The 16,852-nt window shown below is 40.8% G+C and overlaps 2 protein-coding genes across 2 annotated transcripts; one reads left to right on the top strand and one right to left on the bottom strand.

Annotated features, from left to right (window-relative positions):
* Positions 1-467: 467 nt before the first annotated feature.
* On the bottom strand, positions 468-8,636 carry nup107 (nucleoporin 107). Its single transcript, XM_074698839.1, has 27 exons — positions 8,511-8,636; positions 7,902-7,978; positions 7,697-7,792; positions 7,520-7,614; positions 7,300-7,435; positions 7,104-7,207; positions 6,890-7,005; positions 6,766-6,814; positions 6,604-6,675; positions 6,434-6,522; positions 6,272-6,347; positions 6,073-6,186; positions 5,828-5,918; positions 4,995-5,074; positions 4,795-4,854; positions 4,568-4,713; positions 4,403-4,451; positions 4,225-4,294; positions 3,979-4,094; positions 3,695-3,884; positions 3,431-3,537; positions 3,206-3,308; positions 1,870-2,030; positions 1,526-1,651; positions 1,333-1,446; positions 872-1,039; positions 468-621 (listed from the first exon to the last, which is right to left on the bottom strand). Exons 1-27 carry the CDS (start codon positions 8,516-8,518, stop codon positions 514-516), a joined length of 2,721 nt encoding a protein of 906 aa, XP_074554940.1. The 5' UTR covers positions 8,519-8,636; the 3' UTR covers positions 468-513.
* A 409-nt stretch (positions 8,637-9,045) lies between these two features.
* On the top strand, positions 9,046-15,592 carry slc35e3 (solute carrier family 35 member E3). Its single transcript, XM_074697728.1, has 8 exons — positions 9,046-9,286; positions 10,312-10,768; positions 10,978-11,088; positions 11,189-11,248; positions 13,192-13,290; positions 13,379-13,461; positions 13,573-13,657; positions 13,751-15,592. The coding sequence occupies exons 2-8, from the start codon at positions 10,367-10,369 to the stop codon at positions 13,850-13,852; spliced, it is 942 nt and encodes a 313-aa protein (XP_074553829.1). The 5' UTR covers positions 9,046-9,286; positions 10,312-10,366; the 3' UTR covers positions 13,853-15,592.
* The last annotated feature ends 1,260 nt before the right edge of the window (positions 15,593-16,852 follow it).

Genomic DNA, 16,852 nt, shown 5'->3' with positions numbered 1-16,852 from the left:
CCTTTCATATTTATACTGAATAGATGTACAAATTAGTCATTAAAAATTTACAAGTTAATTTCATTGCATAAAATTTGTCTACACAGCTAAAATTCTATTTAAGAACCATTGCACAGTACACCTGTAGTTAAAGATATGAATAGAATATATATTTTTAATAACATCATCTCAACCCATGGTGTTTTTGTTATACTCAACCCGTTAACTTAAATAAAAACAACTTAATGATGAACATTGTTAAAATAAACAAGTAAAACAAACAAAAAACACCTCTTACGTCTATTAAGGGGCCATGGAAGATGATATATTTCATTATAGTAATTTATATTATATAATGTCAAAAGCAGAACCTCATCATGGGCAGATAGTGGTGGCAATCAAAGTGCTTCTATCGTGTGGATCAAAATGAAATCAATGTACACCAAACCAGTACAAGAGCAAATGTTTTTATTGAGCAAAAAAAGACAATATCAAACCAAATAAACAATAAATTGTGTGTATTTATTCTTGTGCTCAAGGCTGTAACTCATAGCCCAAGGGGTCAAGTCCTTGGTCCAAAAGAGCAAGCGAAGACTCCCTCAACTTCTGCAGAAACCTCCTGAGCTCCTCTTTCGAGAAAACCTGAATTTGTGGAGAGAGAAGCAAACAAACCAAAGAAATAAAAAAGATAAGATATCAAACTACAGATTAAGAGCGCAACAAATTTTCCTTTATAGATCAGTATCTACTTGGAGAAGCTGCAAATTCCTTTTACTCTTTTTCTTGTTGGCCACAACTTTTGGTGTTTGACTCTGTCTGCTCTATGACAAGTTATGAACATATATAGGTCTAAAGATCATATCAGAGATGCCCCAGCTTAGTTTTTTGTTACCTGGTAAAGGCGGTGCTGGTCAGACGAGATGATGTCGGCGAGTCGTAGCGCCTCCTGGTGTCTGGTGGAGTTTTGCAGCACGCTGAGCAGCAAGAAGCTGAGGCGTGGAAGGCACAGAGATCGTAATGCTGCCATCTGGTGGCTGCGCTCAGAATCCTGCTCTGAGTCCTACAAGCAAAAGCAAACAAAGTATTAATACAAAGTCAATTAGAACAACTTTATCTGCTCCACACAAATGTATTTCATGCGTATTGTACACAAGAAGACTCTTACACCTCTTCCTTTGACACTCATTTGAAGTTTCTTTCTGTATCTATCTTTTAGCATCCTCCTTTTTTCAAACGTGAGAAAATCACTAGTGAAGTCTAACTTTACCGCCTGTTTTTTAAATGAAGCCCCCTGAGCTTCACACTTGTTTTAGTTTTCTCTGCAGCAAAGTGAACACAAATTCAAAAAGTTACCTGTCTATTGTCGATCATCCATCCTCCGTCCACAAACAGCAGCACGTTGTAGATCCTCTCCTTCACGTCTTCAGTCAGAGCTTCCAGTCGACTTGACCACGCAGACAAAGAGGCCTGACGCAGGACATTTATTATATTAATACTGCTGTGCATAATTCAATGAAACTGTAGATTGAAATCTGTGTGTCTTCACCTGATACTCCTTCTCTCTCATCTCATTGGCCACCCTCTCAGTGAATTTGGCCTCAGGCGCTGGGGCTGGTTTCTGGGGTGCAGAGCTGCTGTGGCTGAACCACTCCGTGAACGCCTCGTGGGCTTCCTGCATAAAGTGAGGACACATCCAGATCAAAAAACTGTATTCATCTCCACAGATTACCCTGAAGTTATGCAGCTGATCTAGAGCTGAATGTGCTCGAATAGCATGGAATAACCATAAAATCTAGAACATAAGACTGTAGATGCTGATGCAGTGGTGATTAAGCTGTAATGACGTTCCTTCCATTACAGCATCACAGGGGAACAGACAAGATCACATACCAGGTAGGCTCTGATGCACAGGTGTTCTCTGATGGCGTTCTCGTCCTCAGCAGGTGGAGGCGTGGTCTGATCGACGCCTGACCACTGGCTGTAAATCTCCTTCATGGAGTCCTCAGGAACTTTAGAGAATACAGCTTTTGCTGCATCATGTTTCTGCAGAGCTGGGAGGCACAGAAAGCGACAGAAATCAAGGGACCATCATCTGTCAGGCCTTCGAGTCACTAAGAGCCTGATCTACTAAGGTCCCAAATAAACTAAAATAAACTAAAAAATTGCACATGTTGCAAAAGCTTTGTACATCTTAATAACACAGTTTATAGGGCTGTTATGGTCCTATGGTCCAATCTACACAATATAAAAACCAAAAAGAACGAAAAAAATCCATTCAGTATTTCCGCTGCAAAGCTGCAGACTAGCTGACCAATTGGTTCGGCTTGGTATGTGAGTCCATCGAATCCGTCTCCCATGGTCCCACCTCATCCTTCCCCACTACCCCTCTCACGTCAGCTAGCTGCTCAGCTACGGAAGCGTCATGGAGCCAGAGAAGAGCGAAACCAGGAAGCTGTTACTGTTACCCTCCACAGGGAAGGGAAGAAAATGAAAAAGTTTCAAGGAAAAGGCTGAAGAAGGAAGAATTATGAGCGATACAGGTGCCAACAGAGACCGAATATTGGAGAAATGTACGACTGGTGGAAAAAGCTGCAGAGGGAGTTGGGACTGAAGACTGACGCAGAGACAGCTGAGTTTAGGTTGAACAGGTAATGACTTTGTTAACCACAGTGGGAGATGTCAGCTGAATAACTGGTTAATCTGAGCCTGTACTGGCTAATGACTGAACGCTGCTGGTCGGAACGGGTCGGGTCTGTCAATAGATTTTAGCATAAGTTAGCTACACATCTTCTGCATTGTAAACTGAGCTGGTGAAGACACGCCGAGAAAGGTAAAGCCTCGCCCACAGTCGGCTCTGCTCTGATCAGCTGGCAGTGGCAACGCCAGACCTGCTTCGCCGGCTAATTCATGGTTTTGATCGCGCCGGTCCAAGTGAAAAAGCTACCACTGTGTGTTACAAGGAGGATGACTGCCTTGTTTGTTACATTTTCTGCTGGCCGCTTCTTGTTAGGAGGCGAAGAAGGGCGTAACGAGCTGGGGGGCGGGATCTTGGATCACGAAAGGGGAGGGGTGAGTGAGGTTGTGTTTTCGAAATATGTCTCATCAGCCAAACTGGGTTTCAGATCGTAGACCATAGCTTTAAGTAGATCAGGCCCTCATAAGCTACAAAAACACTTGAAGTTGAATAATACAGTTGTGATAAAAAGATACAAAAGATGAGAAGTACCCAGAAACTTCCTCATGATGGCGTTTGACTGTTTCAGGGCCTCGGCTCGATGGGCGGGGTCAAACAGCAGCCAATCAATGACATCGATTTTCTTTAGATCCTCCTGTCAGGACACAAAATCACAGTAACTTCAGAGTTTAACAATCTATATGACAATTATCCAAACCCCACTCTTTTCTGTTAGCTGGTGTGTTAAAGTGAACATATGTGTGTATTAGTCTGTACCTTTGAAGTCGCCGTCTCCAACGTTTGGCTGTGGTGAGTAAACTCAGCTTCATCTCTCTCCCTCACTGTCTCCACCACTAGCTTTGTAATCGCAGCAACATCCAGACCTATAAAACAGAAAAAAACACTCCTCTTAGTTTGCTGAATGACTAACCAGAGTGTCTTTTAGGGAAGATTCAGCTTTTATTTATCAGGACAGCTGAAGAGGGATAGGAAATGTCTTAAAACCTCTTGACCAGAAAGCACCTGGGTGAGTTGTCTTACCAGCATCTGTGGCGAGCTGCAGGCAGGGAAGGCGGAGCTCTGGCTGCTCGACGGTCTCCAGGAAAGCTGCGTACTGGGTGGTGGCGAGCTCAGATGGAAGCTGGCTGACGTAGTTTGCCACAAGGTTGATCTGCTGATCCCGAATCAGGAGGGAGACGTACGCCTTCAGTACATCCACACACACCTCCTCCTTGGGGGAAGAAGCAGAGAGAAACAGGGTCCTGTCAATGAGCCACTCTTATTCCTTTTCATCTCAATTTGCTTGACTAACTTAGCGTACTTACTTTCAGTGCCAGGCCCAGAGAGCGGAAAAACAACAACAGGTGAGTCATGAAACGCAGGAGGTGAGAGGGGAGGGGCTTAGAAGCTGTCAGCCAATCAGCAAACTCATCAAGCAGACCTGAGAGAGACAAAGAGAAAGTGAAAAGTTCAAGGATGGGTGCTGTGGATAGTGTTAAATATCACAGTTTAAGAAATAATGATCCTCTTGAGGGGTCAGAGGTTGGAGGAAAGGAGAAGGAGGGGCTTACCATCCAGGTCTCCCAGGATGACAAACTTCTGGATAACGTGGTAGTGCTCTTTTGTCTCTTCCAACACCCTCTGCATGGACACACAAATACAGAATGAAGCTTTAGTGTGAGTTCTGTGATGTGATGTAAGTATTAACCAAACCAACCAACCAAATTCAGCAAGAATGAGATTTTTCACCTTTGATTCTGAGGCCTGAAGCTCCTCAAAGACCTTCTCCATGGTCCAGCTGAAGAGATAGAGAACAGTAAATTGGGGCAACAACAAAAACATTTTCAGTGAGACTGGAGTTGGAGTCTAAGAGAACATCAAGCCTGAAAGTTCAGGACTTCAGTTGTGTCTTACTTGGCCTCCAGGTATTCTCGTGGCAGCGTCTCCACTTCCTGATGAGCCATACCCGAAGACATCAGTTCTTTTTCCACCAGGGAGTCGACCATCACTCTGAAGTGCGCCCATACACAGTCCTCCCATGATTCACACACTGCCAGGAGCTGAAACACAGAAACACACACACTCAGTCAGTGCTCTGTGCTTCTTTTTTTTGCGCAGATGTGACTGAAAACTCCCATTACCGGTTTGAGGTTTCCGCTCAGGCTGGCATAGATGGCTCTCTCATATCTGTGTAACTGCTCCTAGAAACAAGCACATTAAAGTTGGAGTGTTTTTATTTGTGCTCAAGCCAGCTCTAAAAAAATAAAATAAAACAAACAGAGGAATTTTTTTCTTTTTGAATTGTTGTTGAAGATTTCAGTTTTATGTGTTTCCGTTTTACCTCCTCTGCCATTCTCCAGCAGCAGGCCTTCCAGATCCCTCTCTGAGGGTTTCCTTCAACAGGCTGCAGCTCTAAACTGCCTGCAGAGAGTAAAGAAAGAGATGATCATCCAAAGAGGGCTGCTATCAGTCCAGAAAAATGTATTGTTTCTAGATGTTTTAAGACAAAAATGAGGTCTAAACTGCCTGTAACAAGTAAAAAAATCGGCAGATGGAACAAGAAAAAATTGTCCAAAAATTTTGCTTGAAACTAGAATAATGTCTTTATACAAGTAACTTTTTCCGTGTTCCATTGGCAGATTTTTTTTTAACTTGTTACAAGCAATCCAGACTTCATTTTTGTCTTTAAATAACTTGAAATAATACATTTTTCTGAACTGGTCAGGTGAATGTGGCCCAGATTAAGTCTAAAAAGACATTTCTTACTGAAAATAAGACAAAAACACTTGATAAGATTTCAGTTTTTTGCAGCATAGATAGGCTTCACAAGCATAAAACAGAAAGCAACTTTTTGATATTAACACAAAAACTGTGTTTTAGTGTGAAACTATTCTGCTTTGTTCTTCATGTTGTAAATACTGCTGTCTCTTCCTCAGCAGACTTCTAAAGCCATGTCCTGCTTCTCGAGATTCATCCTTTACACTGTGAGAAATGTTTGTGAAAAACCAAGCAGAGCGCCTGAATTAATCTTTATATTAACATTTTTAGGTGAACTTTAAAACACAAGGACATCACTCCTGGACTTAAATCACCAAAACACTGCATCTTCCACAATAAATAGAAATATAGAGGCTGCAACAAAAGATTTCTGGTCACATGGAGGTAAGAGGTTACCTGAGTTCATGTTAGGATCATGGTAGAGTTTCCAACCCTCCAGAGTTGCTGCTCTCCAAGCCTGACCGCAGCGCTTACACAGCCTCTGAGCCTGCACATACACACACAAACATCTTGAGTTTTGACACCTCACACACACACACACACACACACACACACACACACACACACACACACACACACACACACGCACAGGTAGTTGTGAAACCTAAGCAAAAGTGGAGGTATGCTGGTCCTTTAAATACCTCCTCGGTCATCCCCGCTCTGATCAGTGTGAAAAGATTTTTGAGCAGCCGAGCGTCATCCTCTCGGTCCAGGTCGGCCAGTGGGCGCTGCTGCCTGAGAGGAGCATCAGGGTCCTGAACACACACACATAAACACATGCACTTAATACTACATTCTTCTAGAGCACAGTGTGTTTATTCTCATGGTTGTATGTCTCACCAGCTCAGTGACCAGGGGGATAGTGAGAGCTGTGCCAGTCTTCCTCCTCAGCTTCAGCGCGTGGAGGGTGTTCTCCCTAAAACACACACATTAACACAAACATGAGACCACTGTGCAGCTGTTAGCACATCTAACATCACACTGATGTGTTTAGGAACTCACCAGCAGACACTTTTGGCGTAGTATTCAATGTTGTCTGAAAAATCCACGATCTGGTCCTTAGAGATGCTTTCCAGCCAATCAACAACCAGCTGCGACACAGAGACCAGGAAATTAAAAACAAGCAACAACAACGAAAACAAAAAGAATCTCACTCAGACTGCGTTTCAGACCTGACTCTGTCGAATAACAGCATCCCGCTGGAAAAGCTGGTCCACCACAATCTTCTCACTCTTACTGGGAACCTAAAAAGACAAGATGACACTCAGTTTTTAAAAGATAAGAAAAAAAAAAGATATCAACTTCAAGAAAAAATGTTTGTATCTGCCACTCACCACCATATCTGTCATCAGGTCATCTTCCATTGCCAGCTGGACCCGATCCCTGCAGAAACGCCACAAGTTAACATAAACACATACACAGCTGGACACACAGGTAGGCCTTCAGTCAGACTTTTACCTGTAGAGCGAGGTGATCAGTCTCCAGGTGCAGTTCTCCTGCTGCACCAGCCAGCGGACTCCTGCTGCTTTGCTGTTCTGACCCGCTCTAAGGACCACAGACTGAAGCACGTCCATCTGGAATCAAGTAATGGAGAGAAAAAACATCAGCTGATCACATAGTTGTGAAAACTGTGTGTCAAGAGGTCGTTTTCCAGCAGCAGATCAAAACTTACCTTGTCCTGACAGAGATTCTGGTAATCCTCCAGCAGCTCAAACACATCAGAGGAAGCGTGTTTCAGAAAGGAACTTAGAAACTCTGGGAAAAGACTGGCAGCCGCTAAAAAGTGAGAAAAAAAACTGTGTGAACTGGTGCACTATCATGAACCACCAACAAACATCAGATTGGTTTATTGTGATGTGATCACTTACCAGCCTCGCCTGGATCATCCTCCTTTAGCAGGGCTGAGCTCAGGTTAGTGATGTCATCTGTGAAGAAGCTGGTGTTCTCCAGTCCAGACACAGGAGAGGGGTACATGCTGTTGGTCCAATCACTGTCGTCCAAATTCTGGAAACATAAAAAAACATAATGATGATCAACCTTCTTTAAACGTTCATTTCTAAATATTTCCAGAGAATGTATGTCTCTCACAATGCTGCTGAATGCCACTCTGGGTGTGTGTGTGTATCGAGGTGTTCGACCTCCTGGAGCCAAAATGGAAGAAACATCTGGGACCCTGGGAGTTACTGAGACAGAGAGACAAGAGATGAGCACTTAACATGGAGGAACTGGGCACCAGATGATGAGCTGCTGTGGTATGTGTCATACCAGCCTGTCTGTACAGTGAAGCTGGAGTGTTCCTCAGCCGGGGGCGGGATGGTGTCACTGTGGACATGATGGGACTGCCAATACCAGGGGAAGGGACTGAGAACAACAGTCAGGAAAGCAACAACACTGATAGTTCTGGCATCATTACTCAATAATAGGAAGTGAAAGAAACATAGGTGCAAGTATTCTCCTTGCTGAAGGATACAGGCTGCTTTTTTGCTCCTCCTCCTGCGGGCAGCGACTGTCACCTCATCATCTCGGACCACCGGAGATTGCAGATCACTGAAGGATAAGATCAATACAAGCTTTGATTATGGATAGGTAGAAGGACTTCCTTAGTTTTGAGTACGGAATTGACTGATTTTAGGTAATAAAAAAGATTATTCAGTAAAAAAAGAAGACAATATGTTTATGTTGAGCTTTCCTGACTGACAAGCGAAAAGTTGAATGAGCTGCTGCCACTGCAGAGCTCTACAGCTCATACAGAAAGTACTTTCTCTAACGAGTTAAGTTAATTATTTTGATTTTAATTAATTAGCACCTGTTGTATTTTGTTATAATAACGTAGTCTCACCCTCATATTAACCTACAAATACTGACGATGTAACGTTAAATAGGAGACAAACCGGGTACTTGAGCTAACGGTTTAGCATAAGCACAGATAGTAAACAGAGTTAGCTTCGTTAGCTCCTGCTAACTCATATTAACCTCATGGTAAAGATGCTCGATTATAAAACATAGTTAGTACATATTACTGCACAGATATGTATTAAAAACTTAGTTAAGTGTAAAGGTTAATAAAAATGTTATTTACCAATCCATGGCAGCGAGCTGTCAATTCCCGCTTCACGAGGCTCAACTGTTTTCTTCTTCGTGTGAACTCCTTTTTCTTCTTCTATGGTTTGAGCAGACTCGACGCTTCAAAGGCGTATTGCTGCCCACTTCCGGTTGTTTTTACAAGACATTAAAGAGCCCAGTGTTATTAAGCGATTACAACAAGCACTTTGCTTTAGCCGGGATCTTCAACTTCATCAAAGCCTTTTCTTGTTTATGTTTTCATTGTTGGTTGTTGTGTTGTCTTTTTGTGTTTGTACTTCAGAACTACCGTAGCAGGTATCACCTGATATCCCAATATCTCATGATAAACACGATCTTATGTTTTAGTTTCTTTTAAATATTATCATTTTTATTTTTGTGTTATTATTGTTTCGGTTCCACCGTTCTTTTCTCCCATTTGTGGTGCAATTACTGTGCAGTTAATATCCCAAACTTGTTTTATCCACTTTTCCCCCATACCTCCAGGCCCCAGTATGGCGCTGTTCTTCAACGCAGTGCGTTAAACACAGAGGAAACAGGAACACACAGAGCGGCTTTAGAGCACAAATCACGGCTGCTGTGTACCGGAGAGGAGCAGGGAAGAAATCCCTCCTGAACGGCACCGGGGATTCTTTACTGCAAAGGCCGGGGACTGAGCTCCCACCACGGGCTACAGAAGCGCTCACAGCCCGGTCACTCGCTGGCTGTTTGTTGGCCGGCTCGAGACAAGCAGAGAGACCGAGAGGGAGACAGGTGGGGAGATGGAGACCCCAGGTAAACTTTTCTTAATGCGTGGCAAAATGACAGACAGGCAGACAGACAGGCTGGCACCCAGAGGGATAGACAGGGAGACTGTAATTATGGTCCCAGTATCACGCTAAACTACACAAAAAACACCCCGTTTACCATTAACCGTTACACAGCTCATATCTTTTTTGTAATAAATGTTTTTTAACGGCCGGTATCAGCAGTAAAAAGTAATTAAATACAGCATGTCAAAACTGAAACGTTCATATTTATTCGAAGTTCATTATTTCACCTGTACTATTAAGATTTTGAGCATTACTTTTGTTGTTATGTTACTATCTCTGGGTGGATTTTTAAGTTTTGTCTTACTTTGTACAAGTCTAGCATTAAATGTAAAAAAAAAAAAATAGAATCCCTAAAAGTGGTATGGTGACTCTAAAGTGCAAATCAAGATGAAAAAACGATGTCAAAAAAATCCACTCTTTTATTTTTATTTTTGTTTTATTATTCATTTCTTTTTTCCTTCATTTTTTCATTTTTTTTCTGACTATATTTTTTTTTATTTTTGTTTTATTAATCATTTCCTTTTTCCTTCATTTTTCATTTTTTTCTTACTATATATATATTAATATATATATATATTTATATATATATATATATATATATATATATATATATATATATATATATATATATATATATTTGTTTTATTATTCATTTCCTTTTTCCTTCATTTTTCATTTATTTCTTACTATAATGTTTTTATCTACTGCTCACGTCACCTGCCTTAAAAATTTGACACTATTAGCTTGAACTCTCACATTTGACGCAATATCAAAACAACATTGCACAACAAAATTACATTTATACAGAGGCCCTGAAAGGTCATTATTAAACACATTTGATTTCCTTTTTTCTCCATTATAAACAAATGAATGTAACTTGTTATCTTGAGAATGCAGAAAATAAAATTTTATTTTATTTACAAAATTCTGCTGAAAATATTTGGTATTTCCTGCTTTTAATCTCTTATCTTTTATTTGTTTTTATAGTGTGAACAGAAACATTCTCTTCTGGGACAGGCCAAGCTAGCAAACCGTCGTAACCATGGTGTGGACACTGTTCAGTTTTTCGGCCAACAAGCGGATCGCCGCCGGCCTGCTGGTCAACCTCTTCTCCTCTATCTGCATCGTCTTTATCAACAAGTGGATCTACGTCCACTACGGCTTCCCCAACATGACTCTGACCCTTGTTCACTTTGTGGTCACCTGGTTAGGACTCTACATCTGCCAGAAAATGGACATATTTGCCCCAAAAAGCCTTCCAATTCGCAGGATTGTATGGCTGGCTCTGAGCTTTTGTGGGTTTGTGGCCTTCACCAACCTTTCCCTGCAGAATAACTCAATAGGAACGTACCAGCTGGCCAAAGCCATGACCACGCCTGTCATCATCCTCATCCAGACCACATACTACAAGAAGACCTTCTCCACTAAAATTAAACTGACGTTGGTGAGCAGATCTGCTGCTTTCTCTAAATAAAACCTCTGAACAGAGCAGCAGAAGTTTAGCTTTGGGTTTGGTGCAGGTCCAGGAGTTTTCAGGACTCATTATAGAAGTTTTTAAAAATTTCCCAGAAACAGTTTTCTACTCCTGTTGCTGCTATAATGTAATAAAGATGGATAAGGTGTTTTACAACCATTTCCTGTCTTTTTCTCCAGGTTCCAATAACACTAGGGGTGATACTGAACTCCTACTATGACGTGCGGTTCAACCTGCTGGGGACAGTGTTCGCAACCCTGGGAGTTCTGGTGACGTCTCTTTACCAAGTGGTGAGTGGAAATCAAACATTACAGAGACAAGAAGAGGTTTTAAAAGAAGTACATTAAATTCTCCCTCTCTGTATCACCCTGTCATCCGTCTTTCTCTCAGTGGGTTGGAGCTAAACAACATGAACTCCAGGTGAACTCCATGCAGCTCCTGTACTATCAGGTATGACTCAGCACTTTATTTGTTGTGCTGACAGTACAAGGTTCATTAAATTATTGATACATCCTGATAAAGTGGTTTTCATCTCAAACTGCTGCACATTCTACTCTGCACGTTCATTAACTGAATGTTTCTGTGTTCAGTATCTTCTTGACTTTGATTGAGATTGTATGAATCTTTTTTAGTTTTGTCTCAGTATTTGACTTCACATTGTGCCACGCCATGACCAGGAACTTGATTCAACATTCTTTGGTTGGGTTTTGATTGTCGTCTCTGACCTGGAGCATGATGACGCACAGCTCTGATTCATTATTTGGGTCTTGATGTCCTCCAATCAGAACTTGTTTTTGACTTGGGCCTGGACCTGAGAATTGAGTCCACCTTGTTCTTGGTGTTGCCTCAAGCCTTGACACTGAACTGGTTAAACGTGTTAAACCTTAATTTGGGACTCGTGGTCAGACTTGTTTTGGGACCTTATTGACTAACTGGGATTTGTTACCCTCAAATGTTTTTCATTTATTACAACTTGATCTTTATTACTTGGAGCTGAACTTCAGACTTCTTAGTTTAGATTTGGGATCTGATCCTTGACTTTTTGGCACTGCCTCCAATTTTGCATTTGTAAGTCTTAGATCCAGGTTTGATTTATTTTTATTTTGTATTACCTGGGACTTACGGAAGCGTATTGCATTCACTTGAAGAAAAAAAACAACTCAGGTTTTTCAGAGTTATTTATTCTTCAGTTTGTTTTTTGTGGTAATTAATTTTGTTTTTCTGTTTTTCTACCAGCTTTCCAATGTAGAAGCAATGCATTTTTTTGATGCCACATCTTTGTCTATTCCTTAAGTATTACATTGAACAATAGGCTTCTATAAAATATAAGGATAAAGTCGAAAACATAAGGGTATCATACCCTGTGTGTGGCTAATACCTTACCTTTATTGACCCGGTACGGACCGGTAGAAAGTTAAGGATCAGGCATATATGTGCCGAACAGGATCTCTGATCCGTGCGGGACACAGGAGCCACCACACATCCACAGGAGTCGTCTGCAGGTTGGAGGTTCTCACAGGATTTCGAAGTATCTCGATACTTCAGGAAAAAAAATTACTCCTCAAAACAGCACAAAAAAATTACCACGAAAAACAGCAGGTTGAGGTTCTCACGGAATTTCTAAGTGTCTTGATACTTCAGGAAAATATTACCCCGAAACACAGGAAAAAAGTAATCTGAAATCAGAAAAAAAAATTACTCATAAAAACAGAAATAATTATAACAAAAAACAAACCAATAGAAAAAATATTAATCAGAAAAACAAAATTAACTACCACAAAAAATTACTCATAAAAACAGAAATAATTATAGCAAGAACAAACCAATATAATAATTATGACAAAAAACAAACTAATAAGAAATATTAATCAGAAAAACAAAATTAATTACCAGAAAAAAACAAACCAAAGAATAAATTACTCTGAAAAACCTGAGTTTTTTTTGTTTTGTTTTGTTTTTTTAAAGTAGTACTTTTTTGTGTACAGTTTAGACTGGATTTTTTTGGGGACTTTTTGGGGGGTTTTGCACCTAAGTTTGACTTGTTTGCCTTGATGCGGAACTCGACTTCGGGCTTTTCGGCCTGTTTGTTGCTTATTACTTGGAATTTTAATGTTTTCAGATCAATCTTCGGTCAGTATGTCTTTGTTTTGACTTGATTTGGGACTTTTTAGTATAGACTCTTGATCTTGGTTTTTCAAGTTTGACCTTGCTTGCTCTGACCCAAAACTTGGCTCTAGACTTGTTGGCCTATTTGGTGTTAACTACTTGGAAACAGGATATTTTTAATTGAAACATGGCTCTGTACTTTTTTAAAACTTCAGCTCAAGTCAGACTTGCTGTGATGTGATTTGCTGACTTTAGAAATACCCATGACTCCTCTCCTCTTCCGTCAGGCTCCTCTGTCCTCGTGCTTCCTGCTCGGGGTCGTTCCTATGTTCGAGCCGCTGACTGGAGAAGGAGGAATATTTGGACCCTGGTCTCTGGCGGCTCTGGTTAGACTTCACATAACACACACTCACTCATACCTTTTGAGCAAACACACATTCAGTCACTAACAGACTTCTACTCTACCTCTAACAGATGACTGTGTTGTTCTCGGGTGTGGTGGCGTTCCTGGTAAACCTGTCGATCTACTGGATAATTGGAAACACTTCAGCTGTCACGTATCCTTGAAAACAAACAAATCTTTGAGCTTTCACCTCTCGTTGAGGATTAAGATTTTAAGATTTTTACACATTTCTTGTGTCGTTGTTGTTCCTGACTCTAGCTTTCAGCTACAACATGTTCGGTCATTTCAAATTCTGCATCACTCTGGTTGGAGGATATCTGCTCTTCCATGACCCGCTGTCCCTCAACCAGGTGAGTCTCACTGATGCTCTGAACTCATTTCTTATCATTACTGCCTCCAAACTGTCGACCTTGAACCCGTCTGTCCTCCTGTGTCTCTCTCAGGCTCTGGGGATCCTCTGCACGCTGGCAGGAATCCTGTCTTACACACATTTCAAGCTGGCTGAGCAGGAGGAGGGGAAGAGCCGCCTGGCTCAAAGACCATAGGCTGATTTATCTGTCAGTCAACTGCACGGACTCTTCCTATTGGCTGCTGGCTGTGACACACTTTTTTATAAATACTTTTTATATTTTTATGAGTATTTTTGCAGGAGAGCTGAGAATTTTATCGTGGAGGATTTCACGTGCATGGCCTGTAGAGCTCACTTGGCACACTCTATCCCACAATTCTTAGCTGATTTTTTTACATTTTTACCAGAATCTGGAAATTCATCCTCAAGTAGAAGCACAACTTCTCATCACAGCTTGATAGAGGAGGCTGAATTCAGCTCTACTCCTCGCCTCTCTGCTGTTTGCTTCATGTTTTTGTTGACGGATTTGTGACCTTTGGTACAGACGCTGGGAGTGGTTTCCTCTGGGTTAATCAAAAGGAGACCAACAATTTCTGCCATCAAAGGGTGGAGCAAGTTAAAAGGACTGTTAAAGGCACAACTTTCCCTCTCTGCATGGAGAAAGGCTCACCATGAAAACTATCAGAGTTAAATGTGTTTCTGTAATCAAATACTCAAACCAGAGAGAAGCTTGACTGAAGTGACCCTGAACAGTCCCGCTATGTCCTCTATCTGCTCCAAGTTCAGTTTTTAAACACAAACTGCTTTAATTTTCTTCCTCTGTGACTCAGTCCAACACATTTCAAGCTGTCCACATAAATAATTTCATTAGACTCCTGCCAAACAGGCAGCCAGTATTGCACAAAGTGGTTGAATAAGTTTGATGTCAGTCACTAATTTGTAGCTTTAAGGCAGCAGAGTAAAAGCATTATTATTGACAGAAAGAGGCACAGCAAGCTAATACTTAACTTAGCATCCAGTCAGGAACATGTCTGGACTCACTGCTTCATTTCTTGACTCCTTTTTTTTTTGTCTGTTTTATTGAAAAGTGGGAAAAAAAACTCCCAAAAGTTTTGCTAACGCCAGAAGTTCACCGACAAGAAACCAGTCTGGATTTTTTTTTTCGTACAGCAAACAGTTGAAGCACTGTCAGAAAGATATTAACATAAAACAAGATGATTTAATACAGCTGCAATAACTTAAAACAAGCTTAACTAATGCTGGAATTAGCTGTTTAAAATGTGCATTTCAGCCTTTGAACAAAAGTTTTATTAAAAGGTTATAAAGTTCGTATAATAAATCAGTTAAAGTTGGTCCATAAGTCTTCAAATTTAATTTTTTTAAGTGTTTAGTTTAAAGATTCTGCCTTTTTTGGTTCTTTTATTTAATTTTTACCTCAACTTTTGTATTTGTTGCTGTTTTTTTCGACAGATTTTTCTAAATCTTTCAACAATTTTGATTTTCATTGTGCACAACAAGCTCCAATTTCTACTTTTTGTTCTTTGAAATTAAATGTTTACATTGAGAGTATTATGGTGCAGCATGAAGGGAACTTTGGGACAGAAACAATCCACAAAAAGCTGACCGAGCTAAGCCACGAGCGTGTGCATTCAAAGGTACTTTGTGAGTCTTAATACATGTAAATTCATCCACATTTTTACATCATTTGCTTTGTTTTGCCAATGTATGAGCAGATTGCGTCTTAAATTAAAAATTTGACCTTCTCTTTGGACTGTTTGCTTAAGTTTTGTATAAGGTTTGTGACATGAATTAGATGTGTTTCAGTTTCAGAGTATGCATAGTTACCTTGCAGCTTTTACTATTTACCTCCAATCAGCTTGATAAATATTAACTTGATGACTTAACAGCTGTCCTGATTGTAAGCTTCAATAAAAGATAAGACAGAGTCATTACTATTAGTTGTATAGCAGTGGAAGCTCCTTGAATCAAACAGTTTATTACGCAGATGTTTGTTAAAGTGCAGACTTGAGTCTTTAAGTTGGTCAGAAGTCAAGAGTAAAGGTCAATCTCCAACAGTAACTCTTCATTGAGCTGCTGTAACAGCTCGGCTGTGGGGCCTTCTCCCTAGTGTGTGTCATTAATGCTGTGTCAATAAAGCTACAACAGCAGGCCTTGTTCACACACACATACACACACAGTCAGTGAGGCTGTGCTGGGAGGGAATTTCAGATGAATGAGCGTAAAGAGGTTTGTGTTTAAAAATATCTGCCCTCTCCTGGGGAGGAAAAACTAGGAGCTGCTGGAAACCATCGTCACACAGACTCTGGTCTGTTTCCACTCAATGTCAAACTACAAGAGTACAATTTGAAGAAAGGAAATGCACATTTTAAATAAACTGGGGGTTAGGAGTACTTACCCAAGGTCAGTATTAATAGACAACAATGATCATCTTAAACTGTGTATTTAGATTCATACACTAAAGGGTGTCAACAGATTTAGTCCCTAAATTTACAGGGACAAACAGCAAAAAGGAAAAGCCAGAGGGGCCATCTTGCTGAAAGAGTTGCTATCCTTGCAAAGGAACTTGTGCTAAAACTAGCTTAGTATAAAGTAACAGCTCTCCCCAAACAATCAACTGTTTTTTTCAGCCCCGAATCAAGATAAAGAAAATTAGATATTTGAATTAAACAGGGTTAAAATATTTATTTTACACAGTCTTTATGCTAGAATGCACCGAGTTGTGCCTAGTCTGCCGGAAAAAAGGTAGAAGTCTATATGCTAGGCTAAGTTTAGGGATGCTGTGAGTGTGGGGAGGATCTGTTCTGATTGCACTCCCTCGCCACCTTGTGGCCCGGAGTCTTCGCACATCGCCGTAAATTACTTTTAGCTCGATTTGGAATTAAATGGACATTGGATTGAAACAAATTTTCTTTGTTCAACACAACTTTTCACTGGATACAACGCGCTGAGGTAAGATTTTTATTGGTACAGTTACGTAGCGCAACGGTTTGAAACGTAACATCAAGCCGACTATACAGCAACGTCATCAGCCCGGGGCTCTGACGTATCTGTAGGCTAACGTGACAACGAGCAAACGCCGTCAGTTTGTATGTAGCTATATCCTGCCAGTAATCCACCAAACAGAGCCAACATAACCTCACGCTTAATTTTATTGATAGACCCTTAAATTTGAAAA

This window comes from Halichoeres trimaculatus, unplaced genomic scaffold, assembly GCF_033239565.1.
Source record: "Halichoeres trimaculatus isolate MK-OKI-2021-1 unplaced genomic scaffold, fHalTri1.1 fHalTri1_scaffold_21, whole genome shotgun sequence".
In the NCBI taxonomy this organism is placed as follows: domain Eukaryota; kingdom Metazoa; phylum Chordata; class Actinopteri; order Labriformes; family Labridae; genus Halichoeres; species Halichoeres trimaculatus.
This window is presented reverse-complemented; position numbering and strand designations above follow the sequence as displayed.